Genomic DNA, 27838 nt, shown 5'->3' on the forward strand with positions numbered 1-27838 from the left:
AACAGGGACAAATATAAGGTTCTACACTTAAGTAAGAATGGTAAGATGCACAAATATAGGATGAGGAACACCTGGCTTGGCAGTAGTACAGGACATATGAAAAGGGTCTAGTTGTCTTAGTAGACCAGAAGCTTAATATAAGTCAAGAGTGTGATGCAGCAGCAAAAAAGCTAATACAACTCTAGACTGCATCAACAAAAGTATAGTATGCAGAGAAAAGGAAGTAATAGTACCACTCTGTTATGCCTTGGTCAGACCACACCTGGAGTACTGTGTCCAGTTCTGGGCAACAAAGTTTTAAGAAGGATTTTGACAAGAGGAAACATGTGCAGAGGAGGGTGACCAAGATGATCAAGGATCTGGAAACCAAGCCTTACAAGGAACGGTTGAGAGAGTTGCTTATGGGGAAGAGAAGAGTGAGAGGGGGCTATGATAGTGATCTTCAAATACCTGAAGGACTGTCATATGAATAATGGGGCAAGGGCAAGCTTGTTTTCTGCTTGTTTCCAGAGGGTAGGATTAGAACTAATTCAAATTACAAGAAAGGAGGTTCCAAATAAATACCAGAAAGAACTTTCTGATGGTAAGAACGGGAAAGGACTAACTCAGAATGGGGTGGACTCTTCTTCATTTTAGGTTTTTAAACAGAGGGTGGATGGTCATCTGTCAGGGATACATTAGCTGTGATTTCTGCATTGCAGCAGGTCGGACTAGGTGGCCCTTGGGGTTTGCTTCTAATTCTATAATTTCCTGGTTCTGTTTATTATACCCAGTCCCAGCCCAGCCTGTGTGGTCCTGAATGGCTAATAGGAGACATTCTGTTATGCCAACCTGCTCTCCTCTTGCACAATTAATAGAGCATAGACTGTCGCTCATAAAGACAGCTCCCCGTAGGCCATGCCCTCAAAGAGAGCAAATATATTAGGATCAAGTGACATTCCTAAAAAGGGGGAACTAGCAAAGGGTAGGGTAAAGATAAAGGTAAAGGGACCCCTGACCATTAGGTCCAGTCATGGACGACTCTGGGGTTGCGGCGCTCATCTCGCTTTATTGGCTGAGGGAGCCGGCGTACAGCTTCCAGGTCATGTGGCCAGCATGACTAAGCCGCTTCTGGCGAACCAGAGCAGCGCACGGAAATGCCAGTTACCTTCCTGCCGGAGCGGTACCTATTTATCTACTTGCACTACGTGCTTTCGAACTGCTAGGTTGGCAGGAAAAGGGTAGGGTAGTGGTTAGCATATTAGCCTTCAGCTGGAGAGACCTGGGTTCTAATCTCATATCATGGATCAACTCTGCAAGCTTTAGAACAATGGCAAATACTGCTCCAGAGGATAATGTAGTAACTTGTTGTGATAATTTTTTAAAAAGTGCTAGTTTCACTCCCCTGTGCTCTACACCACTGCATAGCCCGCTTAACTTGGAACGATACTGTCTGTTTCTCAAGAGAAAAATGCCGTTTGAGGCTCCCTAAGTATACCTGATTCACCATGTTGATCATACAGTCATCACAATTACAATGTGAAGAACCCTAATACAATGCACAAGGTATAAAGGACCTTGTACACCAGAAACCAAAGTCAAGTTCTGAGTGTATTCTACTTCCCATGTCTGAAGTAGTCTCTTCAGAATATAACCTCTCCTTACAAATCAGCTTAACACAGCACACCAGCAATAATAGATTGTGACTGACTGGGTACTTGACTACTCCCTGCTCTGCTTCTGCAGTCCAGGGCATGCAACAAAAATAGGTTTGTCAAGCCTGTGACAAACACCATCATACATGGCTGGTGCACTGCATTCAGCTTGGTGAGTCACAAATTGTGGAGGCTGGTGTAAAATGACCATTAGAATAATAAGCTTGAGACTAAAACCCCACAGAAGCTGATCAATAATGTGACAATAACCTCAACAGGATATGCAAGGCCTTGGACCATGATGATTCATATAAATTATAATACAGATCTAATTTTTGAGTTATGGCATTGGGCAAAGACTGCACCAGGTAACAAGAAACATTTTAAACAAATAAATTATAGTGTTTGCATCAAACTGGCTTGCACAGATACTTATTTGAAAAGGCTGTTCTATATTCCTGAGCACCATGGAACTGTTGACTACAACAGACTCCCTTAAATTCAGATCAACTTTTCTATCATGGATTCACTGTACAGGAGGAACTGCTGAGCACCGGTGGGATGCTAATTTGCAAGAGGAAGCAGGAAAACCTGGAAAATGGTACTCCTTCCCCTTTCCCCCTGTCTGCTTTTGGAACTGTTTTTCAAAAGAGAAATCCTGAAGAAGGTTGCTCTCCAAGCAGAGTTGAAAGGGGGAAGTTTTGTTGCTTTCTTCTTTTGCTTCCCTCAATGTCTCAGAGATCAATTAAAAGCAGTGAAGAGATCAGAACACCACCTCCTAGCCTCTTGGGGAACAGAAGCACTTTGGAGCATGCTTGCTTATGTGTTCTCTCTCTCTCTCTGTTTGTGTGTGTGCTTGGATCTAAAGGACAACATACATGTTTACACCACGTGAATACATAAAGAGGGCATTGCTTCATACAATCAGCTACAAAAACTGAGTCCTCTTTATACCGAAAATAAAATACCTGCACTGAAAGAAATGTGATGCTGACATACAAAGCACTTTGTGTTCATCCTTTCCTGTAATTTGGAAGGAAAATGTAGCCAATCCACTTTAAATTCTTCAATTGCAATGGTTCAGCAGCCAGCAATTATTTAACTTGTGGAGTATTTATTCTTTTGAGCCTTAGACTGCAATCCTTTGCTACTGAAAAGTCTCACTGAATTGTGCACTGATTCTGCAGTCTTATACTGGAATCTTAAGCATTTTTACCCAGAAGTAAATCCCACTCAGTTCAATAGAGTTTACTCTCTGGTATGTGCCTGATAATCATCATCATTATTACTATTATTATTACATACAGGCATAATACTTCTTAGAATTCCTCAAATGATCTATTAATCTCTGAGGTGATCCACTTAAGGTTGAATGAAAGCCAGACACACATACACACACATACACAGAGGGAATTGAACTATTTGGAGAGACTCTCTCTTCTCCAGCCTCTTCCAAACTCCTTTTTATGCCCCTTATGAACAAATGTGTTGAGGTGTGTGTGTGCGTGTTCGCAAACGCGTGGGGTGTGTGTGGGGGGGTGTTATTGTGGAGGCAAGTGAGGGGGGGTGTGTGTGTGTGTGTGTGCGCGCGCGCGCGCGTGACAAACTGGGTCTTTCCCCCAGGTGACAGAAAGCCTCGTTTCGGCCTTGCAGGGGTGGCCTCTGCCCAGCCCCACCCTCACGGAGCGCGGTGCATTATACCTGGGCCAGGTTCTCCCTGGGGCCTAATCTGAGTGTTCCAGCTGGGCAAGGAAGCAAGGAGGACGAGGAGGCAGGCGGGGACGGCACCCCTAGCGGCCAGCGCCATATTCGCCACCGGCCACCTCCGGCAGGAGACTCCGCTGTCCTGGGAACGACTTGGCTCCAGCCACCTGGTAACGCTTCTCCTGCTCCGGCCGGCGGGGCGCTCGGTCTCCAGGACACGCGCCGCGCGCCGAACGCTCCCGGCTCTGTGACCTCACCCTGCCGTCGGAGATCCGCACAGCCCCTCGGGTCGGGGGCTTCCAGAGCTGCTAGGCTGAGGAGGAAGCGGGGCGCTACGGGGAGGCCCCACCTCCACCACCAAGGACTCCTCCTGCAGCCCGAGCGCTCTCGTCGGTGGCGCATGGAAAGGCGCGAGCTGGCGGGCAGGGAAAAAGTGGGATTTCGCTTCCCTCCCTGCGCTGGCCGCAGGCTGAGGAGAATGCGTGGGTCACAAGAAGGCGGGATACTTTACGCGGGGACTTTCTGAGGGGGTAGCCGCCACCGCCAAGCGGCCAGCAACAACCTCCTTTCGCCAGTATCAAAACGCCCTGTAAAAACGACTCTCCAAACTCCGCAGTAGGGCAATATAGGCCTCTCAAAAAGGCCACAAAATAGCGAGCGAGCTTTAGAGTTCTCCAGAACTTTGCAGGCGGCTGCGTTTTGGGCGAGGAAGGAAAGGGAAAAAATCGGGCCCCATTCGATATTTTCGATATTAACAAGCGCGCACGGCACACCGTCGCTTGAGGTGCTTGCTGTTCACCTCAGAACGAGCCCTTATCCCTCCCACCCACAAGAAGCGCCCTGTAATCTTAACAGGAATATGGAAAGGTTTGTTTTCTTTCTGCCTTCCGAAGAGAGGCTTCCTTAAGCCTTTGTGTGTAAGGAAATTGAGGAACAGTAGCGGACAGGGGGACAGGGCCTTGGCTTAGCCCAGCATGGGTGGGAGTGGACACTTGACCTCAGAGAGAGCCTCCCATTTTGCATGGAAAGGGGTTGAACTGGTGGGCAAAAGCCACCCCAGTTGTGCAGAAAGATGGGGGCACAGTGGTTTCTACAGTTAAAGAGGTGTGGTGGCTCCAGCTCGCCAGAAGCCGCACATTTTGCCTGGAAGCTTTCTCCCCATCAATCCCAGAACTGAACTTTCTCCTTCTTGGCATGAAACTCCTGAAAGGATGGAATTGCTGTTGGTTTCTGCTTTCCTTCACTGTGCAGCGAAAGGGCTTGTCACGAGACAGGTGTTTACATTCCACAGTCTGTACTGTTGGAGTTTCTCACGGGAAAGGGAGGCTGGATGTGACGTACACTGGTTTCCTGTTTTTCACTGGGTGATTCTCTCCGAGCTGTTGAGGAGAGAGGATGCATTTCTCTGCTCCGGCAGAGGCAAGATGTCTTTCTGTAATATACCAGCTTTGAACTGTAAATAAAGCAATATAGAGTATGCAGCACGTACTCCTCATCCTTCCGCTGGGCACGAGACTCTGCTTTAAATCAACACGTGGTTATGGGCTCCAGAAGTCGAATCGGAGTGCCGGCAAAGGATCGGAATGCAGAGGGACAGATCGGAACGGAATCTGCTCTGCGCGTAAAAGTGATTGATGAGGTATGTGCTACTGCTCCGGGCAGCCTGCCAGCTTCTAGTTAATGGCTTTATGGCTTTATGGCTGGACTTTGAACTTTCAAAGCCGTTTTGCCGGGAATAGGCAAAAGGCTCCCAGGCACAAGTTACTATGCTGGGGAAATCGAAAGTAACTTTTAAGTGCGCTTTTGGAATAAGGCAGCTGCAGCAGTGACGCAGCAAGATTTAAAGCAGCATATATGACGCTGAAGGCTAATGCCAGAGTCATGATGGCCCTTCAGGATGCTTGTGGGATTCCTAAGCTCAACAAGAAAAATTACGCCGACTGGGTTCTGTATGCAGAGGCAATTCTGCGGAAAGAGGGTTTGTTTGAGGCTCACTTAAGGACAGAAGCTGGGTCCACTATGTTTTACATTAACAAGCTGCATAATATGGCTCTTGCTGAAGGTGGAGATGTGCGTTTACATCTGATGGAGATGCAAAATCTGAGACATGAGCTGCAACAGAGAGGACTCAACTTTCCAGAGGCTGTGTATTCTTTCATGATACTACAATCTTTGGGTTCAGGTTGGGAGTCTGTTGCAACCCAGATTGCTGTGCAGCCAACCGCTCAGCTAACAGTGGACTATGTAACTGCCGTGATTTTAAATGAAGCAGATCGCCGGGGTGCTAGCTGCATGGGCAAGGGGGAGTCTTCACAGACGTCATCCCATAGTGCAGTGGAACCACCAGATGGTGCCAAAGCTTTAAAGGCAGTGAAATGCTACTCGTGTGGACGTCTAGGCCATATGAAGAGGGAATGCAGATATCCCAGGGCCAAGACAGAGCAGCGCAGCGAAAGCTCATCGCGCGGAAAAGGCCGAGGCAAAGGCAAAGGTCCGGTGTCTAGGACAACGCAGCACAAGGCTATGGTTTCACGCTTCACTCCAAAGGTTGCAGAGGTCCAGAAGACGTCTAGATCTTTCTTCGTTGTTGATTCAGCGGCGACCCACCACATGTGCAACGATAAGAGACTGTTTGTGTCTTTTACACCGCAGGAAGGTGCGATTCACCAGGCGGATGACCACACTATTCCCAGTAAAGGCTACGGAACTGTTGTTCTTCACAGTTTGGACTTATCGATACAGAATGTGCTTTACGTGCCAGACGCCAAACATAATCTGCTCAGCGTTGGACAGCTGAATGAGCGGAACATTGACGTTTCCTTCAAGAACAGGAAGTGCATCATCACAAAGAAAAATGATTATGTATTGCATGCTGAATATGTTGATCGTTTGTTTGTTTTGTATTATGATGATGTTGTGCAGGATGACACTTGTTGCATTGCAGGTTCTAACAAAAGTTTGCATGCAGAATGTATTCATGATTTTCACCGAAAATTTGGTCATTTGCATTTTGAGGCAGTATCTAAAATGCCTGCCTTGGTTGAAGGTATGACTATTAAACCCTGCAGGTACCACATGAAGTGCAAAGCATGCGCAGCAAACAAGGTGAAAATGGCTGCGAAAGGTAAGGTGTCTAGTAGGCAACCTACAGAACCATACCAGGTTGTTCATGCTGATTTGGTTGGACCACTAGCGCCCTCTTTGGGTGGAAATAGGTACTTCATGGTTCTCGTTGATGCATTTTCCAGGTATATTTATGTGTACAATCTCAAGCACAAATCAGAGGCTTTTCCTAGGTTCAAGGAATTCTGTGCTTGGTTGGAAAATGTGCATGGTAAGAAGATAAAGACTCTTTTCACTGATCGCGGGGGGGAATTCACTTCTCAGCAGTTTGAAGCTTTTCTGACTGAGAAAGGAATTCAACACGATTTGTCTAGTCCTCGCTCGCCATGGCAGAATGGACTTGCGGAACGGGCAAATCAGACATTGCTTCAAGGGTTAAAAACCTTGCTGCATGATGCCAATCTTCCAGAGAGTTATTGGGCCGAATCTCTCTCGTGTTTTGTTTACAGTTACAATCGCAGGTTATCTTCAGCGATTGGTTGTACCCCCTATGAGAAGATGTTTGGCAAGAAGCCATACATCAAACACATGAAGATTTTTGGTTCTGACATGTGGGTTCGCTCACCACAAAACTCCAAGTTAGACAAGCGTGGATTGCATGGTATCTTTCTAGGTTATCAGAAAGGGTCTTACAGAATAATGATGACTGACTCTAAGACAATTAAGCTCACGAGAAGTGTTGAGTACAATGCAAAGTGGGGGGAGAATGTGGGAATTTTCCAATGTTATCCTGATGACGGTGATGAGACTGAGGATAGTCAAAAGCAACCACAACAACCCACTGATGAAGGTTCTGAGTCTGAATCTGAAACTGAATCGGGTGATTCAGGGGATTTCAAGAGTGCGAAAGCCTCTATGCGACCCTCTGAAAGCTCTGATCAAGAATTGGAGGAACCATTGTTCACAGTAGGTCGTTTTTCTCCTAAGAAGGAAGAGGAGAGTGTTGAAGACTTAAGGCTAATTCGCAGGTCACAGAGAGCCACAAAAGGCAGACCTCCAAAGAGATTTGCTGATGAGTTTGCTACGATAGCAGTAACAGCTGTTAAAAGCTCCAAGAAGGTATTTGAACCTTCAAGTTTCCAAGACATCCAGGGTTTGGATTCAAAGGAAGCTGAGCCATGGTTAAATGCCATGAAGGCTGAGCTTGATTCCTTAGAAAGGAACAAAACATGGGAGCTAGTTCCAGTAGTTCCAGGAATGAAACTGCTTGGAAGCAAATGGGTCTTCAAAGCGAAGACAGATCAAAATGGCAAGATAGTCAGACACAAAGCCAGATTGGTAGCCAGAGGTTTTGCACAGGTACCAGGTGAAGACTATCACGAGACCTATTCACCCACAGTGAGATATGAAAGCATTAGGCTTATGCTCAAGCTAGCTGCAGAGGAAAATCTACACATTAGTCACCATGATATTAACACAGCTTTTCTGTACGGATCTCTAGATGAATCACTTTATATGCTTCCACCTGATGGCGTACAGGTAAAACAGGGATTTGTTTGTGCTCTGAAGAAATCCCTTTATGGTCTCAAACAAAGTGCACGGTGTTGGCACACAAAACTCACTGAAGTATTGTTTTCTCTAGGTTTTCAGCAAGGGAAAGCTGATCCATGTGTATTTGTCAAAGAGGAGGGGCAAAAGAAACTGTACTGTTTGTTTTATGTTGATGATTTATTATTCTTTTGGAAAGATGTCGCAATGTACAATAATGCCCTAGCTCAACTGAAAGAGCACTTTGACATGAAAGATCTTGGTGAGGTAAACAACTACCTATCTCTGGAAATAGAGAGAGATCAAGATGGTAACATTCTAGTACACCAGTCACGGAAAATTGCTGATGTGTTAAGCAAACTAAATCTGATGGATGCTAACCCTGTAGACACACCGATGACAACAGGTTATCAGGTAGATGACACTGAAGAAGCATTTTCTGACACTACACTGTACAGAAGTGTGCTAGGCAAGCTAAACTTCATTGCCAGATGTTCAAGACCAGACATTGCTGTTAGCTGTAATTTGCTAAGCAGACAAGTCAACAATCCTAATGTCAAGGATTGGAAAGCTCTGAAACGCATAGCGCGGTATTTGAAAGGCACTATGCATTACAGACTGAGATTTAACAATCAGAAGTCTGGTGGTCTTGAGATATTTGCAGATGCAAGTTTTGGAAGTGACACTACAGACAGGAAAAGTACGTCTGGAGTTTGCTACATGTACAATCAGAGTCTGTTTGATTGGTCATGCAAGAAGCAAACAACAGTTAGTTTAAGTACTTGTGAAGCCGAACTGAATGCACTATCGTATTCACTTAAGGATTGTGAATGGTTAGTACAATTGTGCAAAGATATGAAAATTCCTGTCAAATGTCCAATCCAGGTTTACCAGGACAACAAAGCATGTTTGGCTTTGCTGAAGTCTGAAGGTTGTAAGCAAAGCACGAAGCACTTGCAATTAAAGTTGCAGCATGCTAGGGAATGTATTCAGAAGGGACTCGTAACGGTGTCCTATATGCCAGGTAATGAAATTCCTGCTGATGTATTGTCCAAGATTGTATCAAGGGATCAACACTGTACCTATGTGCAGAAGTTGGGTTTGTACTGATATTGTACGAACACGCTGCCCAGTGATGTTCACAGAAAGGGGGAGGATGTTGGTTTCTGCTTTCCTTCACTGTGCAGCGAAAGGGCTTGTCACGAGACAGGTGTTTACATTCCACAGTCTGTACTGTTGGAGTTTCTCACGGGAAAGGGAGGCTGGATGTGACGTACACTGGTTTCCTGTTTTTCACTGGGTGATTCTCTCCGAGCTGTTGAGGAGAGAGGATGCATTTCTCTGCTCCGGCAGAGGCAAGATGTCTTTCTGTAATATACCAGCTTTGAACTGTAAATAAAGCAATATAGAGTATGCAGCACGTACTCCTCATCCTTCCGCTGGGCACGAGACTCTGCTTTAAATCAACAATTGCCTGCGTTTTCTGAGAGACTTCTTCCAGGAAGGCTCAAGCAGCAGCTTGCAGGGAGGCCTTGCTATTAAATAAGAGAAGGGCAGCCTGTGAGTACAATTTCTAGGCCTGGTCCACAGACCCGGCAGAATGAGGCGGTAGGTAGCTTTCTACCACTTCATTCTGCAGGTGGGGGAGAACATTTTCTGATGTTCTTCTGCCCTGTAATGCTATCAGGCCAGGGAGTGTAGACCACCCAAGGAAATATTGAAAAATAACACACAAGCACCCTTTGAAGTGCTGCAGTTTATTCTAGCACTTCAGAAGCTCACCACCTCATTCCCACGTCCCACCCCATTCTGCTGCCCTTGTGGGGTTGGTGATTAGAATGTCAGGATAGTGGGACCAGCTTCATTTTCTCACTTGGCCGTACAGTTAACTGGGTGGCCTTTGGGGCAATCATGGTTTCTCATTCTGATCTGCTTCTCAACCTTGGATGAAATGGGGAGGGGGGGGGAAATGAAGAGGTTTGAGAACCATGCACATCACCCTGAGTTTCTTGTAGTCTGGGTGAGATATAAATGAGTATGTAGACTAGACCCTAGTGCCAAACAAAGTGCCTTCTATTGCCTTCCACAGGACAGCAATGATAAATGATGTAGAGAGATAAATAGAGAGAGGACTGTCCTTTTAATTTCTGGTTTGAATTGATCTTTCCTCTCTCCCCTGGGAGAACAACCCACAGGAATCAGTGGAGAAATCTAAGATTTTAACCTATCCATGGCTGGGCACCAGATGTTCCCCAACCCCAAACAAAAGATAGCAGCAAAGACAAGAGTCTCTGCTCTTCTTCCTACCTAGGGCGGGATAGCGGGAGGAAATAGCGACTGAGCATTTGAAATCATAATCCATCTGTGTACAGGTCATTGGAGGAATTGTCGGCGAGAGCTGGATTTGGGCTAGGTGGAAGTCCTGTGTGAGGGCCATATAAGCATTTTCAAGTACCATTATTCCAGTGGGAGAAATAAGCTTAAATATCTTTCGCTGGAATCAATAGAACTTAAGTAGGGTTATTGTATTGGTGTTCACAAGCAATACAACAAGGTAAAGCGTTGATGGATGGAAGTGTAGTGCTTTCAGGATTTCAGAGTAACAGACCATAATGGATATGTGATATAATTGCACACAGTCGTTTGAAAGAAGGAACCTATGTGGGGCTGCAGTATTGTTTGTGCAATACGGATAAATCTTTTTAAAATTAGGGCCAGACATCTGGCGATTCTAAATTAGATGCAGCAAAGAAATATATATATATGATGCAAAGTAATAATAATAAATGCACCTTAATGTTTGAGTGATTATAACAAGCTTTCAGTTTCTCTATTAAACTAAAAACATATTTATCTTCTTAAATTAGTGCCAGATAGATTTGAAAGAATGCATGTGTTGACTATCTCTAATGCGCTTGTATTCAGAAATATAAGTGTTTAAAATTCCCCAGTCGGGTCATTTTGAAGTGGCTGCCCATTTCTCAGCCAGGAAGAATGTGAGAAATGACATCTCAATGTCCATGGCCTTGACCAATAAGTGTGGGAGGCCCATTTTGCTCAACATGTCCCTGGTGAGCACCAACCTACTAGCTTACCCTCTGAGCTGGGGTATATGACAGCAGGCTCCAGTGAACTCCTCTCATGCTCCTCCACCTATAGAATCCTGTACTGATGCCAAGCCTCTGCAGTTTACAGATACTCCTGTGCAGGAGACCTCTGTACAGTCACTGTTCTGCAAACTTCTCTCCTAGTTCCTGTAGTGTCAGAAGTTCACAGTGACTTTACTAGGGATGAAGAAGAGTGCACCTCTGAAGACCTATGCGAAATTTATTCTGGCTTTTATGCATTGCATTTCTCAGATCAAGTGGCTGCCTGATGCACTTAAGACTCATGGCTGCAAATGGGATCGCTCCTGGCCACTTCCAAGAATCCTAAACTAACTGTATCCATGTCTTTATACGTACAAGAATGATATGCCAGCAAACAGCCCTGCCCCTAGTGATCTGAGTTCCTCAGACAGCAGTGCAGAATAAGCTACTGTATACATCATGGAGACTACAACTTAAAGCGGTTTTGGAAGGATCAGATAGATGGTAAGGAGTTGCTATATTTATTAAACTGCAATGACCATTTTGTGCACTTCCGATTGATGCGCGATTGCCAACATGCTGGTTCCGGCCCTGGAAGTGGGCGGAATGGGGAAGGGCGGAAGCAGAACAGGAAAGGGCTGATGCATGATCACATGCACTCAGTGGCCTGGAATGCAACCCCAGCACAAACAGGGAATCGCCTGTATAAATAATTAAAATTTTTTTTAAATATAAAATTAATATAAATTATTCAAAACCTGAATTCCATAGGAACAGGAACACTGAGCTAGTCGTGTAGAGAGCTTTTATGATACCCCAAAACAAACACATGTTCATCAGGTCTGACACACCAACATTGGGGGTTAGGAAGCACACAGAAGGTTCATTCTGTACACCTGTTGTTGGGATGACACAGTCATGTACAACCCAGCCCTAGAACTATGCTCAAAACCGTTTGGGCCATTCAGTGAAAATGGGGTTTAGCAGCCACACCATACGGTGACTTGTAACCCCTTGTATACAGTCACAGGCAATGTGATGATTGTGAAAAGTGATCATGACCCACTCCTAAAATCATGTCAAAGGGCATCATTCCATAACAGCACTTTGGGAGGGCATACTAAAAGGAGGCAGGACTTGCAGTGAAAAAGGGGGAGGGGCACATGCCATGTTTTTGAATGACAGATGGTACATGCCTTATATTCTTCTCACTTTTCAGTGTGTTAGTCAATGAATGAAGTCAAGAGCTGTGATTGGCAAGTGGTAGAGAACAACTTCATACAATCGCAAAAGGAAGACCCCAAAATAGCTTCAGAATGACTCAGAAAGTTACTTCTCCAGCCACTGGAGAAGGAATTTCCACATTCATTTTGAAGCCAGTTTGGGATTTATCTTGACATATCTGTCATTCTAGAATTCTTTCTAGATTTAGATAATAGAGAAAGATTGCCTGCTTCATTTTGAAGGGACTTCCTGCTTCATTTTTAAGTGATGCTTATTTCCATTTTTATGGCTATAGAGAAGGTGCCCAGAATAAAATTGTTGCCCAGAAGAAAACAACAGAAAATCCCAGTATTTTAGTGTAGCTGTGACTGGGGAGTAGCATGTCCACTCAAAAAGGAAAAGGTAGCAGTGAAGAGAGAAGCTCATTCTTTTTCTAAGGTTTAATTTCGTGCAAAAAAAGAGAGCATTTTTCAGCGTTTCTTTTTACACTGTAAATAAATCACCCTGCTAATACAAATGTGCACCGTTGGTATATCCAGATTGTCTATATGTGTATTTGCAGTATGGTGGTTGAGAATGTGTGGGTTACGTCAGCCTTGAAAAGTAGCCTCATGTTGCTATGTTACTATTGGGGTGGAGTGCTTAGAGAGGACAGTGGATTGTATTCAATGTAAACACTAAGGTTAAAGTTCTGTCAGAGCAAGGATTTCACGTTGTGTGACAGAACATTCTCCCCTGCTAAATCTGTTCTCGGTGTTCCTCCAGCCCCCACAAGCAGATGGGGACAGTGTGGAGCACACATGGGGTGAGGAGGGAGGAAAATCCCCTTGTGCTAGCACTAATCCTTACAAAATGTTAGTTGAATACCATGCAGTGTATAGTGGTTTTGCAATGTGCTTCAGTGTTGTTATCCAGTCTCTTGATGGAATGTATGACTCGCCAAATGTCATTGGGCTCCAATTGCCACCAGCCCTGTCTAGCATGGCTGGTGATCAAGGATGATGGGACTAGCAATCAACAACCTCTGGAGGGCAAGATATTCCCTGGTCTATAGGAATAAATAACCTTGTAGCTAAATATCAGCAACTAGAATGTTCTTAACCAGATGCAGTTCTGCTTGCTTTTGGTTGGCTGGTGAAGATAGTGGCTTAGACTGAGTTTATTTTAATTAATGCTGAATTTGTTAATTTCAAATTTTGATGTATTGGGTCTATTTTGGAATGCTATTTGTTTTACGAGTGGTAGACTCGTAATCTGGTGAACCAGGTTCGCGTCTCCGCTCCTCCACATGCAGCTGCTGGGTGACCTTGGGCTAGTGACACTTCTTTGAAGTCTCTCAGCCCCACTCACCAGAGTGTTTGTTGTGGGGGAGGAAGGGAAAGGAGAATGTTAGCTGCTTTGAGACTCCTTCGGGTAGTGATAAAGCGGGATATCAAATCCAAACTCTTCTTCTTCTCTTCTTATGTGGTGTTATTACTTATCTGTTAGTCACCTTGAGTTTCCTTGGGAAACAAAGTAGGGTGAAATTATTATTTTTTAAGAAAATAAATACAAGTTTCAGCTCTGTGATTCTGTGATTCTAAAAGGGAGTCATGGAGGTCAGAATGGAACAGAACATATATGCAAAAGCTGATTTGTAGGACAGCTGAAAGAAAAATTACAATTTAAGTAGATTTGAGCTACGGTTTGAACATATACTTGACAAGTTCTATTTTTGGGATAGACTACACATTTAAAATAATCATTTGTTTTTAAAAAAACAACCGGTGCTGAATATTATGTTTTCCCCAACAGAAATAAATTAAAGGAAACTAATTGAAGAAATATACAACAGTGGTTAATATGTTGCTACTTGAAAAAGAGATGTTGCAACTTATAATCTTCTTTTATGGGTTTATGTTGTTAAATGTTTAATCAGGCATGTGAATGTATTCAGGTGTTAAAACATTCTATTAGCTATGAAAATTGCACTATTATTTACTGAGCTGTTTGTGATACATTGTTGGCGGCTTTTAGCTCTCTATAGTCCCTGTTTAATTCTCCCTTTAACTAACTAACTAACTAACTAACTTTCTTTCTCTTTCTTTCTGAAAGACTTAAGAGAGGAAAAACTAGAATAGATGAGCTCGGTCAAGAAATATTTTTTCAATTACAAATTAATTTTATTTCTCTCTTTTTTTTAGAAAGAGGAAAAGGAAAAACAAATGTGCTATACTGTTAATACCTGTTTTAAGCACAGGGCCATAAGTACTAAGGCAAGGACGTCACCCATCACAATGTTATGGTCCTTGGATCAACCCCCTTTTAGGTATGGGGAACCCACATCCTTCCAGCTTTTGTTGGGACTTCAACTCTCACCAGGTCCAGCATCCCATTAGTTAGCTTCTGTGTGGCAAAGCTGGGCTGCACAGAGAGAGATAGATATAACTTTATTTGCATCAGCCGATGGCCATAGCAATGATAAAACATTACAATATACACAGAAAAAAAGGAAATTTAGTATAAAAGCACAGTTTACGGTCCTGAATCAACAGTCAGATAGTGGCCCTTATTCTGATCGCCCCTGCCAAGAACCTAGCAGCCTTTGCTGTTATCTGCTCCATTTGGTCTGACAGGAGAAAGGACACTGTGGCAGTGGTTGTGCGTCCTGGCGTGGTCAGTATGAGTGGGGTGATGATCTCGTTCCTCAGGTCTTTGTAGAGAGTACAAGAGAGGAGGACGTGAGCCACTGTTTCGGTGCTACCGTCTCCACAGGGGCAAAGGTGTTCCTCATGCAGGATCTTTTGGAATCAGCCCTCAAGTACCGCAGATGGCATGACATTCAGTCTTGTGAGTGTGAAAGCACGTCTGTATTTTGGGATAGCTAGTTTGTGCAGGTATGGAACCAGAGAATCAAAATGGAAAGATGGAAATTGATCATACCATGGGCAGAATTTCCGTATAGTGGCCCGGTTGTTCTGATGCTCGATACCTTTTAGACAGTGGCAAATTAGACTGTATGCTTTGGTAAGGCCCATAGTGAGTAGGTCTTGTGGGAATAGCCCTCAAGAGTGGAGTTTTTGGTGGACAGTTTTAAGCCAGGCACTTTTGTGGTAGTCTTGAAGTACTAGGGATAATAAACCAGGGGGATTTAAGTTTAGGTCGAGCCAGAAGTTACAAGTTCTTTGCCAAATCCGTACTGAGGGGAGAGTTGCCTTTAGGTGCAATGATGCGTTTGGGGCACAGGGCTTAAGAACTTTGATTGAACAGCTTCCCAAGTGCCAAGGTGGTTACCAGTGCTGGCTTAGTTGGAGTGGTCTTGGAGATTTTTGCATGCAGATCAGTGGAAAACATGGGTTAAAGGGGCAAACCACATTGCTAACATGTTTAACAAAGCCCCTGTGCTTTTTAAACAGCAAAGCTGTTTCACAAGGAAGGAATTCAAAGCAGGCAGGCGGGAGGGAAATGTGCAGAGTGTTTAACTCACAGGTACAGATTTTTAAACTTGTGAGCAGAGGTTTTGGAGTTGCCTAGAACAGGGAAATGGGAGGCAGAGAAATGATTATTAATCCACCATCACTTTTCCAGTCCAAATTGCCTCTCTCTAAAGCAGCTTTTTAAAATTTTTGCACCTCCATTCACATATTAATCTCCATATCAGAAGAAATAACAGTAAAGGTGTGCTTTCTCCTTTTGCTTTCCTATTCCCTTTAGCTTAGGGCCGTAAATTCCCACTGTTCTTTTGTAGACAGTAGAATAACTATTTTAGTCTATTTAAAAAAATATTTGTTCTCTTTTTAAAATTTTCACTCCAAATAGGAAAAAAAAGAGAGGTTTAATTTTAGTTTTCTGTCATTGTAAAACAGTTCTTAGCATCTTTATTTAACTTTGGTAAAGAACCCTTTATAACCAATATTATTTTTTTCAGATTACAGTAATATTTATATGAAAAGAGCATGATAAATACTATAATTCAATTTTATTCGGAGTATAAGACTCCATAATGTTCTATTGTATGCAGTTTGATTCTTCAAGGAATAGCCTCTACAGTTTAACTTATAGTTTACTATATATGCAAGAAGGGTAGAGAGAAACAACTCTGTATGTATACTGGGGTGGCACGCACATAAACACACACACACACACACAGGCAAATTACATGTCATGCTGTGATTTGTTGAAGTGGTGTACTTGTATAAATGTATCCTTAGATGGTACATAGAAAAGGCTTAGTAATTCATTGGCCAATACTAATTAATCCAGAGTAAAGTACCTGTGATTTTGGATTGGATTATGGCCCTTTCTCTCAACCAGACTTTACCGAATCCTCAGTTTAATAAAATAAAATTGTAGGAAAAAAGGACTGTTTAAACTCAGGTATGAACTCTGCCTTACCCCAGTTAGACCTGTATTTACTCGTTTCAAACTCGGCCAAGAAATTACTATCTTTGCATATGAGGATCAGGTCAGATCAAAGGCATTGTGTACCATATCCTGCCTTGTCCTTTATATAGCTCTCTTCAGGACAGAATCTTCTCTTCATTTCATAAATTTCCAGAAGGTCAACCAAATAATTTCAAAATTTGATGGTTGCTGGCTGATGTGAACTGGCAGCAAGAAATTCACAGGCTACTTTTTTTAAATCCAAAACATTGAAATGATTTGGGGAAAGTTATTCCTTGTTTGACTAACTTTTAAGTTTTGATCATTTGCAATTCTGAACTTTGATATGTTTCAACTTACTCTTGGATTGGAGATTTTCTTTTTTTGGTGATTTATACTATAATGGACATTGGTTGCAAACGATAAAAATCCAACTGACTACTAGGCAGTAAGCAAATATTTTAAATGACCTAAGATAGATCACAAGTTATTTTTGAGACTACAGAATTCACTTTGACAAGAGAAATAATTTTGGTGCCTTTTTAATTCAATTGTAAACATTAACATTTCTCCCGATGACCACTCAATGTGATGTCAGATAGAAATAAGTGTATATGGCATATAATCAAGAATCAGGGGCAAGGGGTAAAACTGGAGAACAGGGAGCATGAATGGTGTGGTATGTGCAGCATGTACACACACAAAAAGGGGAGAGTGTTAGATCATGACAAAGAAGAGAAAATTGGTCCTACACCCTATAGTTAATGTGACAACACGTAGTTAATGTGTACTTAATGACTCAGAGTCTTTTGGCTCATTTTTCTCACCATTTGAAGATGTCACTTGTTTTATACATAGCCGTGTAGCCTAAGATTAACTTCATTCCGAAATGGATGCAGACTACAAATCATAGGTCTTTAGAGGAGAAAAGAGTGAGATGGGAGACATATAGATTAAATATATGTACATTGCACATGTACATTGCACACTATATAATTAGGCTCTCAAGAGACGGGATGTTTGATGGGAATGTTTGGGAGCTAAGTTCTTTAGGGCTGTATTTGCCTGGGTCTGAGCACTTGACATTCCTTCCTACTGAGCTGAAGCTATTCAACTCCTACCTGGCTCAAACAGAGGCTTCGTGGGCCACTTGTTTGAATCCACCAGCGGTGATTATCTTGCTCAGGATTTGTTTGCAATTTGTTTAATAGTTGAAGCTCTGTTTTCAGTACCTGCAAGTGACCCAGTTTCACTAAATCCAACTTCTCAAGCCCCTCATGTAAAATCGTATGCAAAAAGTAAGAGTGGAATGGACAAAAAAAGAGATGAAAACCTTTCTTCCTCTTGAGGTTGGACATTCTAGGCCCCCTCCCCACTCCCTAAATGCCTAAAAGTGCCTCTGAACTGTTCATCACAATGCAAAGCTCAGTTGGGGGGGGTGACACTAAAGGCAAAAGTCACAGGAGCTGCATCCTTTCTCACTGCTTCAGAACATTTTTAAAAAATGCAAACGCAACACGCTGGCTAATAACTTAGTAAATATATAAGCGGTATAATGTCATTCAAAATATGAGAATAAGCCACTTCAAAACAATATATATATCATACAACACATCTCACAAAATATACAAGTAACTGCAAGTTGTTATATGTATCAGAGTCAAACAAAGATACAAACAACCAATGTGTTTGTTCTGAACATTTAAAGGTACAGGCAGGATATGTGGCAATCCTAACCTTCACATCCCACTTTATGCTAACAGTACTTTGATGAACATTAACAGCAGAATCATCTAGGAATTAATTCCCACTATGGTCAGTGGAGCTTACTCCATAGTAGGTATATTCCAGGTTGCAGCTTAAATAAATACGTAGCTCAATGCTTTGCCTGTTGAAGTAATGTGGGCTTTCTGTTCCTATATTTTATTTTAAAAGATTGCACTTGCACAATTCACCCGCTTTTTTTTTTTTTAAAAAAAGGCAATCAGGAAGTAAACTTCCTATCTCTCTCTCTCTCTCTGTGTGTATAATTTGTCCAAACTAAGTTCAAGGCAGGGCTGAGATTTTGGCCCTAAACTAATCTCCCTTGGAATCCTTTTCCCTCTCAAAAATCACCTCTCTCTTTGACCCAATATTTGCTGCCTGCTGTGCCATATGTTGTCCTGCTTTGAATTGTTCCTCTTCCCCCTCCATCTTCCAGACTGCTCATATTTGCAAAGACAAAAGGAAGAACAAATTTAACAACAAAACAAACAAAATGCTACATACATTGCTGATTCAGAAAGCACATAGGGGTTGATTGAGACCAGAACTGCAGTCCTAAATACATGTTTGGCAGAGTCAGCACCGTTGAGCACAGTGGAACTTACTTCTGAGCAAATATTCATAGGGTTCTGCTGGTAGTTAGAAATCAATTTAGAAAAGTAGTCACAGTTTAAGACCTGCTTATCACAATGAGAACTGAGTACAACTAACCAAGTCATGGTGACCCACTGTGAAATTAACTTGTGGTACTCACTGCCACAAGCTTGTGGAGGTGGAAAATAGATCTGACCCACATGTGAGTAACGAAAAGAATCAGATGGGTGCCTAGATTCAAAATGCAGGGCTTTGCATACTCTCCAGTAGGGTTAAAAACACTCTGAGTTAACCAGCAGCATGCTGTGGAATATAGGTTGTTAAACCTTTTTACATATCTTGTTTAGTCTACCTTAAAGCTCTTGTCCCATCTCTTTAACCCTTTAGCAATGACCACATACTATTAAGTAAGTACTATTAAGTAAGTTTAAAAATTTTACTGACTAAATCCAGAAAAAAGCTTTACTTACTAAATCCAAAGGTCTGGTTCATGTGTAATACCATGCAGCAGCAAGGGGAATACAAGTAGAATACAAGGGGAATACAAGTAGAATATTATTGAGTGCAAAATGCAGATTATAGTTTCAAGCATGAGGTTTGAACTTTGGAGCAATTTCAGACATGTCTGGGATTGAGAGTACTTGGCTGGGAGTGAGAGAAAGGAAAAGAAGCAGCTTCACTTCCTCCTTCAGAGAGAAGAAGGGGTGTGACCTAGCTGTGTTTAGGAGCAGACTTAACCCCTTCATGCACTAACAAGCACTTGTGCATTGTTATGTTTGACGGCAATTTCCCACAGAGCTGTTGTACTAATGTATATCTATGTCTATGTCTATATCTATATCTATATCTATATCTATATCTATATCTATATCTATATCTATATCTATATCATCTCTCTATATATGGATCATACCAATGAATGGAGGGCAGATCTATCAGCAGTTATTACTCATGGTAGCTGAGGACCAAAACTGGACATGTCTGTCACATAGTTTGCCCTCACATAGTTGGTTTTTAAGAATTAATTAGCTTGTACAGTTCCAAGCCAATTGGACTGCAGCAGGGGAAAGGGGTCTTAACAGGAATTGTGTGAATGGGCCATCCACAATGTGAGGAATGTTCCTATTGTCTTTCATCCCGCAGCAGGTGTGGTTTGTGTGTGTTTCAAATTGGAACCACAGTGCACGCAGAGTTAATGTCGCCTTCCCTCCCCCATCACAGATGACAAATTTCAGGGTAATGCAATTATCTTAATGGCTTAATAAGTCATACCTGATACCTTAAAAGATTTCAAGCTAAGGTTTTTAGAGGAATAGAGAACACATGTATACTTAAGACAAAAAAACCCAAAACCAACCTGCAAAGGATTTATACAAAACCAGCTAATAGTGTGTCAAGAAGAATGCAAATATGAAGATACAATTTATTTTTCAAGCATAATTTCTTACACAGAGTGTTATGTACAGAAGCGAAGAACAAAAATAAAGCACATATAAAGTTAAGTAATCTATGTTTTAAAATGTCAGTACAGAACAAACACATAGATTGCCTTTCTATGACATTATAATCAATTTTCCAGCAGCGCTTTGTCTCCATATCTATTAAGAATGCCTTGAAAGGGAAAACTGGAAGAAACTACAGCATATTCTGTATTTACCTCATATTAACCTTATTTCCTAGACCTCTCTTGACTCAAAATTACCTGTAACTATGTGATAATATTTAATGTGTTCAAAGCTATTCTTAATTCCTTATATGCTGTTTCAAGAGGCTGTAGTCCCTAATTTCATTAATTAAGCATTGTCTTACTAGTCACCATGTATATATCTTCCCTGTAGCTGTGTTGGTTTTTTTTAGGGAAAAAAAGAAAACAAAGCCAATGTTCTTTCTTCTTTAAAATGTCCACAACTTTTTATTGGCTAAGAAGTTGTGTTTTTACAAACAAGTTTCTCCTTTAGGGGCAAAGGTTTAATTGCTTGAAAAGCTTGTGATAGAATCACACCTTTGCCAACAGCTGAGGTACATAAAGCATAATTACAACAATGGTGATATAAAGCAATTCTGCAGAGAAAAAGTATGCGTAGAAAAATGTGTTGACTCCCCAGTCCCCATACAGTCTTGCCTCGAAAGTCGAACGGAATCCGTTCCAAAATGGCACTGCTTTCAATTGGCTGCAGGAAGCTCCTGCAGCCAATCGGAAGCTGCAACAGATGTTCGGGTTCCAAAGAAAGTTCACAAACTGGAACAACACTTCTGGGGTTGCGGGGTTCGGGAGCCAAAACGTTTGACTTGCAAGGCGTTCGACTTCCGAGGTGCAACTGCACTGTACTTTAATCTTTTCTCTCTTCTTCCTCAAAGTGAATCAGCAGGACCTGGCTCCTGCCACTAGTAAATCTAGTTATATCCATAGGTTTGCGCTAGCATGAGCCACTGAACTTTGAAATACAGGAAATCTTATGCAGATAGGGTTTGAGTTGCAGTCCTTACTGGAGTTCAGGGTTTACAACTGAAGTCTTATTATGTGTACATCTGACAGTTAAGGTGGATTCAATACATCCCACTATCACATGTTTTTCCTGTCATCCACATGACATTGCCCTCATCCAACTGGCAGCCTGCAATCATCCCTCGCCATTTAATTTGGATTTTCCTGATCAGCGGATAATGCAATAAAGGGGAGGGGGAATCTTAACATTAAATTTCTTATTACTCAAGTGTGGAAGTGCATTGTGTGGGTTTAATTTTCATAAACATGTTGAGTGTAGTCTTATCCCCACACTCTATACTCCTGTTTGCTCATATCCTGAGCACAACCTAGCCATTTTCTTTCTGTAAGCCCAAAGGGAAATACCTATTTCCACTGGTTGTTGCTGAAGGCTCTTTTTTGGTATTTTTTTTTTTTAAGTTGTTTTGTGCAAACCTGCTTTTGCACAAAACAGCTGAATTAAAAGGCATAGTGAAATTGGCCCTTGCAGGTACAGGTGGCAGGAAAGGAAAAGAGGAAAGAAAAATTTAAAAAAATGCTCTTTTGTAAATAAAAATAAAAATAAAAATAAAATATTTTTTTCAAAAATATTATATGCTCAAGTGTGAAACATGCTTGAAACTTGGGTTTTGGTGAAAGTTGGTTGTTGTTGTAATCCACATGTACACAGGTAAAAACACTTGTGTGCATGACTACAATAGACCTGAAGTTTCTAGAACTTCCACAGGGAGGGGAAGTGGTAGCTGTGCGGAGGGGACAACATATAGTGAGAATACATCTAATCAAGCAACATCACTAGTGTGGACAGGAAACACTGAGATAGAGTTAAAATGAAATCACTAATGTGTGGCTAAAAGTCCACACAAAAAAACACATGGAAAAATAGGATCTGTGCAACATACATGTGTACTAACATTCGCACATTGCACAGCATTTTGGGGACAGTGATAAATGTCTTTGCGAGCCCATGTACTAAACCCTGTCCTTGGAGCCTCCCCCCACAAGAGACTAGACACCAAGGTATGGGTTCAAATTAGGCCACAACTTTATTGAATTTCAGATGTAGGAAACTTGGCACTGGCCATGGAAGCTATCCCTCTCAACCCACCGGGGGCTGAGGATGTGCAGGGCAAACAGGTGCCGTGTGAGGGAACTGTAAAGCGTGAACTTACACAGCGTGCCCATGCACTGTACCTAAGTTGGGAGTTTGACCTACTTGTCACCGCTCTAGGGCCACAAACACCCTTTAATGGGCCCTGCAAACGCTGCCGCATGGGGGTGCATGAGATGCTCCCCACCAAACTCGAAGATAGACTAAAGGATACCTAACAAGGCCCAAAACCTGCCAAAGTTGTGACGAATTGCTACGGAGAAGGCAAAACCTGCCAATGCAGGGGAAATTCCTTCCCGGTTTTGAATACAGCAACCATCTTACGACCATAGCGACGCCCACTGACTTAGAATGTGAAAGGTTAAGCTGCAAAAGAAGAAAAAAGTGACAAGACAGCAGAATTTAATTTTTTAGGGAGGGTCGGGTGGGTGATCCTGGAAGAGAAGGAAGAAGAGCGAGCGTTGGCCAAGGGATCGGCCCCTGTACCTGTCCTAGGCCACACCCCCGCCAGCAGCCCATAGGCCTGCCAGGCAGGGGGGGCCAAAGATACCCTGTTACCAGGTGGGTGGCACCCGGCCAGGTAGACCCCGTGTGGGGTCGCAAACTCCGCCCACCTGTTGGGAGAGGGTGAGCGGGAATTGCATGTCCATTGCTCCCTCAGAGTACACTGTCATAGTGAAGCCAGGATGCCTGGGACTGCAGGGTTTTCTGAAGAGGAATTAGTGTGATTTGAGATAGATGGAAGGGAAACTATGGTTGCATTCACATGAAATGTCAAAACAGGTGTGCTATGAGAATGAGCAGGCACTCACTCTTCTCCTTTCCCCTTCCTCCATACATGAGAAGATCAGAAGCTTTCACACCTGGCTTGTAGCAAAACCATAGTGTACTGTTTTGTCCAAACCCAGAAAACTGGTTTGCAAAAACCATAATTTGCTTGTAAATCAGCATCACAAGTCACGATTTGATCGTTCTTTCTGAATTCTGTCTGGTGGTTCGCACTGAATTTTTATAAGTCAAGGGATTGGTAAAGGTGAATCAAAATTAGAGATAACAGTTTTAAGTGTCTGTAGGTTTTGTGTATAATATTTTAGCTATAAATCATGTAGGTAATCATGTGCCATGTATTCATATTAATTTCATTTGATTGCTATATCTTTCTTTCTTTCTTTCTTTCTTTCTTTCTTTCTTTCTTTCTTTCTTTCTTTCTTGGTAACTCCAGTATTAGAATTGATTAGCTATAGCTTCTTTAGGTCAATTTTAATATATCTTGTTTCTTTCCATTTCTGATCAAAACAGCTTTGTCTCATTTGAATATGTAAGGCAGGGTACATTTATTAACCTACTTAGTTATAATGCCATCGTATACGCCCAAGGTTAAATTTAAAAGTTGAATTGAAGATGGGTTATTGCGAGAGAGAGAGAGAGAGAGAGAGAGAGAGAGAGAGAAGCTTAGGCTTTTAGTTTTGATTTCTTATTGATTTTCACTAAGAAAATAGAATTCCAAATCTTACAGAAGCCTGTGATGCTCATTCAATTTTGCCTTTGTCATGAAGAAGCCATTAAGAAAATGGAGAGGAAGAGGTCACAATAATCTTTTCGGAAATAGGAACTAATTTTATTCAAAGGTCATATTTTTATGCAAAGCTTTCAGAATGCACATGTCATTCTATTTTTTTTTTCTTTGTCATTTACACAAATTAGTTGTGTAAGTTAGGAATAATGAGCTTCCATTATAGAAAGCTGTGGTTATTACAGAATACCTCCAACCATTTCCAGTTAGGGAATATGCAATGCACAGAAGAGAAGACACACTGAAAACATTTAGCCTCCTAAGACATGATGTGATAGATTTCTACAGCAGCCCAATAGAATCTTCACATCCATGTGGAAACTGGGGTGGCAAGGGTTGCCAAATGCACTGAGTGGTATGTGACACATCACACATTAGTCTTGTTGAAATCAGTAGTGCCAAAGTAGGTCACACTACTAAAGTCAACAATCCTAAGCATACTGCACCTTCATGCAAGTGAGACCCACCCACTGGGGAAAAAGGGTCTTACATCTGAAATAGCATGGGATATATTCTATTTTGCCTGGCATCAACAAAGTTGTTTGTGGAGGAGAAGATCCCTCTATTGCTCAGTGAAGAGTTTTAGTTCCTTACCCTGACATCGGATAACTCAGAATGGGAGACACGTGTGGCTTCCATGGATAGCATCTAGTGGCTTTATCTCACATAACTGGGCTTCTTGTGCTCAGAAGGGATAACTGATGATGCCTGTGTTTGGCACTGGGTGGCAGTCCCATTCTATTATTTTAATGGGTCATGCTTGCAGCTAACTTTTGCTTGATTGAGCCAAATGTGCATTCAACTCACGACTCCTCATCCCACCCAAAAAGGTGTGGGAGCATGTGCTCTATTTAAGTATCCCCAGAGAAGGCGGGAGTGGGGCTGCCCTCTCAGGAGGATGTTGCTCAGTTCATTGTGATAGTTCAGACTACCTGAAAACACATCCTTGAAAAATAGTTTGCTTTTAAGCATATATTCTATTTTGATATTTTGTTTAAACCACCCTATCGTTGAAGCATCGGGGCACGTGAGCTTTGAAACACTACACTATTTGTGAGTAACACATACCGCACATCCCAGGGGCAGAAGGAAGCTCCTTAGCTCTGTCAGAGTGAGAACTTGAGGGAAAAGATACAAGTTCCAACCTGACTAAAGCACTACTAAAGCCCACAGTTGGCTCCCAAACGATTGGTGAAGCAACATTCTCTTAGACCAGGCCCTGATCAAAGGTGAGTTGTAATAGCGGCACTACTACTATCATAATTATATGGCTGTTAGAAATTAAGGAATGGGTTGCCAAATGCATTCTTGAGTTAAAAGTCGGAGAGGTCCAGAAGGTGGCAACACAAGAATGAGCCTTTTCTGGAGTGGCTTCCCGTTTTTTGGAATACTCTCCCCAGGGAGGTTCATCTGGCGCCTTCATTGTACACTTTTAGGCGCCACACAAAAACGTTCCTCTTTAACCAGGCTGATTGACATCCAATGCCCTTTCAAAATGTGTTTGGGGGAGGGAGGATTATTGGGTTGTCCTTGTTTTTATTACGTATTTTGTGTTTTATGTTGTGAAAAAAAGTGAAAATCTGGACACAAAAGTTGCAAAATCTAAAAAACAAAAAACCACATGCCAAAATATACACTACCAACATAGGTTAACAAATTTAATAAATAGTAATGATTTCTTTATATAATATATTTTATTTACATAATTATTTATAGAATATATATTATTTACATAATTATTTATATAAACTAGACTTGCCTCTGAAAGAATATCCCAGTTCAACCATGTCCACATAAATCTTGTCCAAATACAGAGGATTATAATTATATAATACAGTAGTTGACAGGAAATGTCCAAGGTGTGTTATGTTCTATCCGTGTCCAGTGGTCTACAGTGAAGTAGTTGTTGTCATGCTTTTGCAACAGGCTGACACACAGTGTTCATCAGCTTCTTGGTGTGCCATCACAAATGCTATAACAATTCTAAGATGGCTTCAGAACAAATATATGAATGATTTGAACAGGTCAGGATTCAAGAAGCTGCTTATGTATTTATTTAGAAGATTTATACAGTATAGCACTTTTCAACAAAAAAGTTCTCATAACAGTTTGCATAGAAAAAGGCAGCTTACAAACGTGTTTCAATAAATTTGTTTACAGCCTCAAGAGAGGTGGGCTTTGCTTCAGACCTAAGTCCACGCCCACACCATACATTCAAATCACATAGTTTGTTGAGGATGTTGGGAATTGTAGCTATGTGAAGGGCAAACTTCAGTTCCCAGGATTCTCTGGGGGAAGCTATGTGCTTTAAATGCATGATGAAAAGAAACAGACTCCCTCAACTGAACCTTCTCTGGAAGTGCCTTCTCCACCCCGACCATAACTGGGAACAGATCAGATAATGTCCTGGCCAGGAAGACCATAGCTGCTTCAGTTGCCCCACAACTGTTCTCTCAGGCGGCTGAAATCCTCACAGGGCAGGGCTTGGTGGAGATGGTCCCCTGTAGCATTAATGTTGAGGGTGGTTCTGCTTGTCTTGGCTCCAGTAAACCCCAACTCCAGATCTCATCTGGGAGCAGAGCAGATAGCAGTGTCCAGACCAGGAAGACAGGACTGTTTCTGAAGTTCTTCCCTCAGGTACTTCATCCCTCATACAAAGAGTTTGTGCTAGTTTAATGACATGTTTACTTTGGACTGCTACCTTTTCCAAATAGGGCTGTTGTGAATTTATGACTACTTTCGGAACATGCACACACAACAGGAGATTAGTTGTTGTGTTGAATGGTGTGCTATATACATCTCACACCTAGCTCTTGACTTCTTACTGGTTAGGGCATTTCACTGGCCTTGATTTTTTAGAAGTATTCTTACTTAACTTAAACCATTGGGGTCCTAATAAAGGCCACTTCAGTGCTATGCATTGAGTAGAGAAAGCCCTGGAAGTGTTAAATTTTATATATGGCCAATAACATCTGTAACCGTAAAAGGACAAACAAGATATATTGATAAGCAGGGGCTTAGTTAAAGATGCCTCAGAAGGTGCAAGATACATATATTTTGCAGTAAGCGCCAGGTTTTCTGCCCCTGCTCCTTTTGAATATTGTGGAATTTAAAAAAAAACAAAAACCTTTGATTATCTCTTGTGGAGTGGCTGGGTGCATTGCAAAACACAGTGCTTATGAGTCACCCCTCTCTACCATCCATCACCTTAGTTTCTCAGAATATAAATTAGCATATACAAGTTTGTGTCATGCACCAATATCCTGAGTTCTTTAAGCACCTAAGAATGCCCCTGAATGACAGAATGAAAAACATGTATGTGCATTACAAGGAATAAAAATTTAAATGGATTTTTTTTAAAAAAAGGTTAGTTGTGTAACATTAGAACCAATAACTATACCTTTAGAATAATAATTAGAGCAATTACTGTTTTTGTTAGAATTACTTAGGTATGAATAATTTTTTTAAAAATATTTTTACCATATCAATACATTTTCTGTAATGATAGATTACATTTAATATAACTATTTAGGTTTTAACTCCCCTCCCCTCCCCAGAACATACATTTGTCAGTTCTCTTCCTAATGGAAGTCTGACTGAAATATAGAATAAATTGAAAAATGGCTTCTGAAACCTGGCTTAGCTGTCACTGGAGTCATAATTCTGTCAATAACAGACAGTAAATGC

General features: G+C 41.9%; 1 protein-coding gene and 1 long non-coding RNA gene across 12 annotated transcripts in view; one reads left to right on the top strand and one right to left on the bottom strand.

The window, feature by feature from the left end:
- Positions 1 to 4512, bottom strand: part of LOC308475734 (uncharacterized protein) — a 28391-nt gene extending 23879 nt beyond the window's left edge. For 6 of the 10 annotated variants that reach the window (XM_081003017.1, XM_081003021.1, XM_081003020.1 and 3 more), the window contains exon 1: positions 3596 to 4512. In XM_081003017.1, coding sequence (XP_080859143.1) covers positions 3596 to 3740 — 145 coding nt within the window. In that variant the 5' untranslated portion in view covers positions 3741 to 4512. The other 4 variants (XM_081003016.1, XM_081003018.1, XM_081003023.1 and 1 more) reach the window with 4 other exon arrangements.
- Positions 4071 to 27838, top strand: part of LOC308475872 — a 336243-nt gene continuing 312475 nt past the window's right edge. Inside the window, exons 1-3 of one of the 2 annotated variants that reach the window (XR_013985458.1) lie at positions 4484 to 4560; positions 9438 to 9557; positions 11309 to 11542. This is a non-coding gene — a long non-coding RNA (uncharacterized lncRNA). Of the gene's footprint in view, positions 4206 to 4483; positions 4561 to 9437; positions 9558 to 11308; positions 11543 to 27838 lie in introns of those variants that run through there. The other variant, XR_013985457.1, reaches the window with a different exon arrangement.

Source organism: Podarcis pityusensis, assembly GCF_964106645.2.
Source record: "Podarcis pityusensis genome assembly, chromosome: 4".
In the NCBI taxonomy this organism is placed as follows: domain Eukaryota; kingdom Metazoa; phylum Chordata; class Lepidosauria; order Squamata; family Lacertidae; genus Podarcis; species Podarcis pityusensis.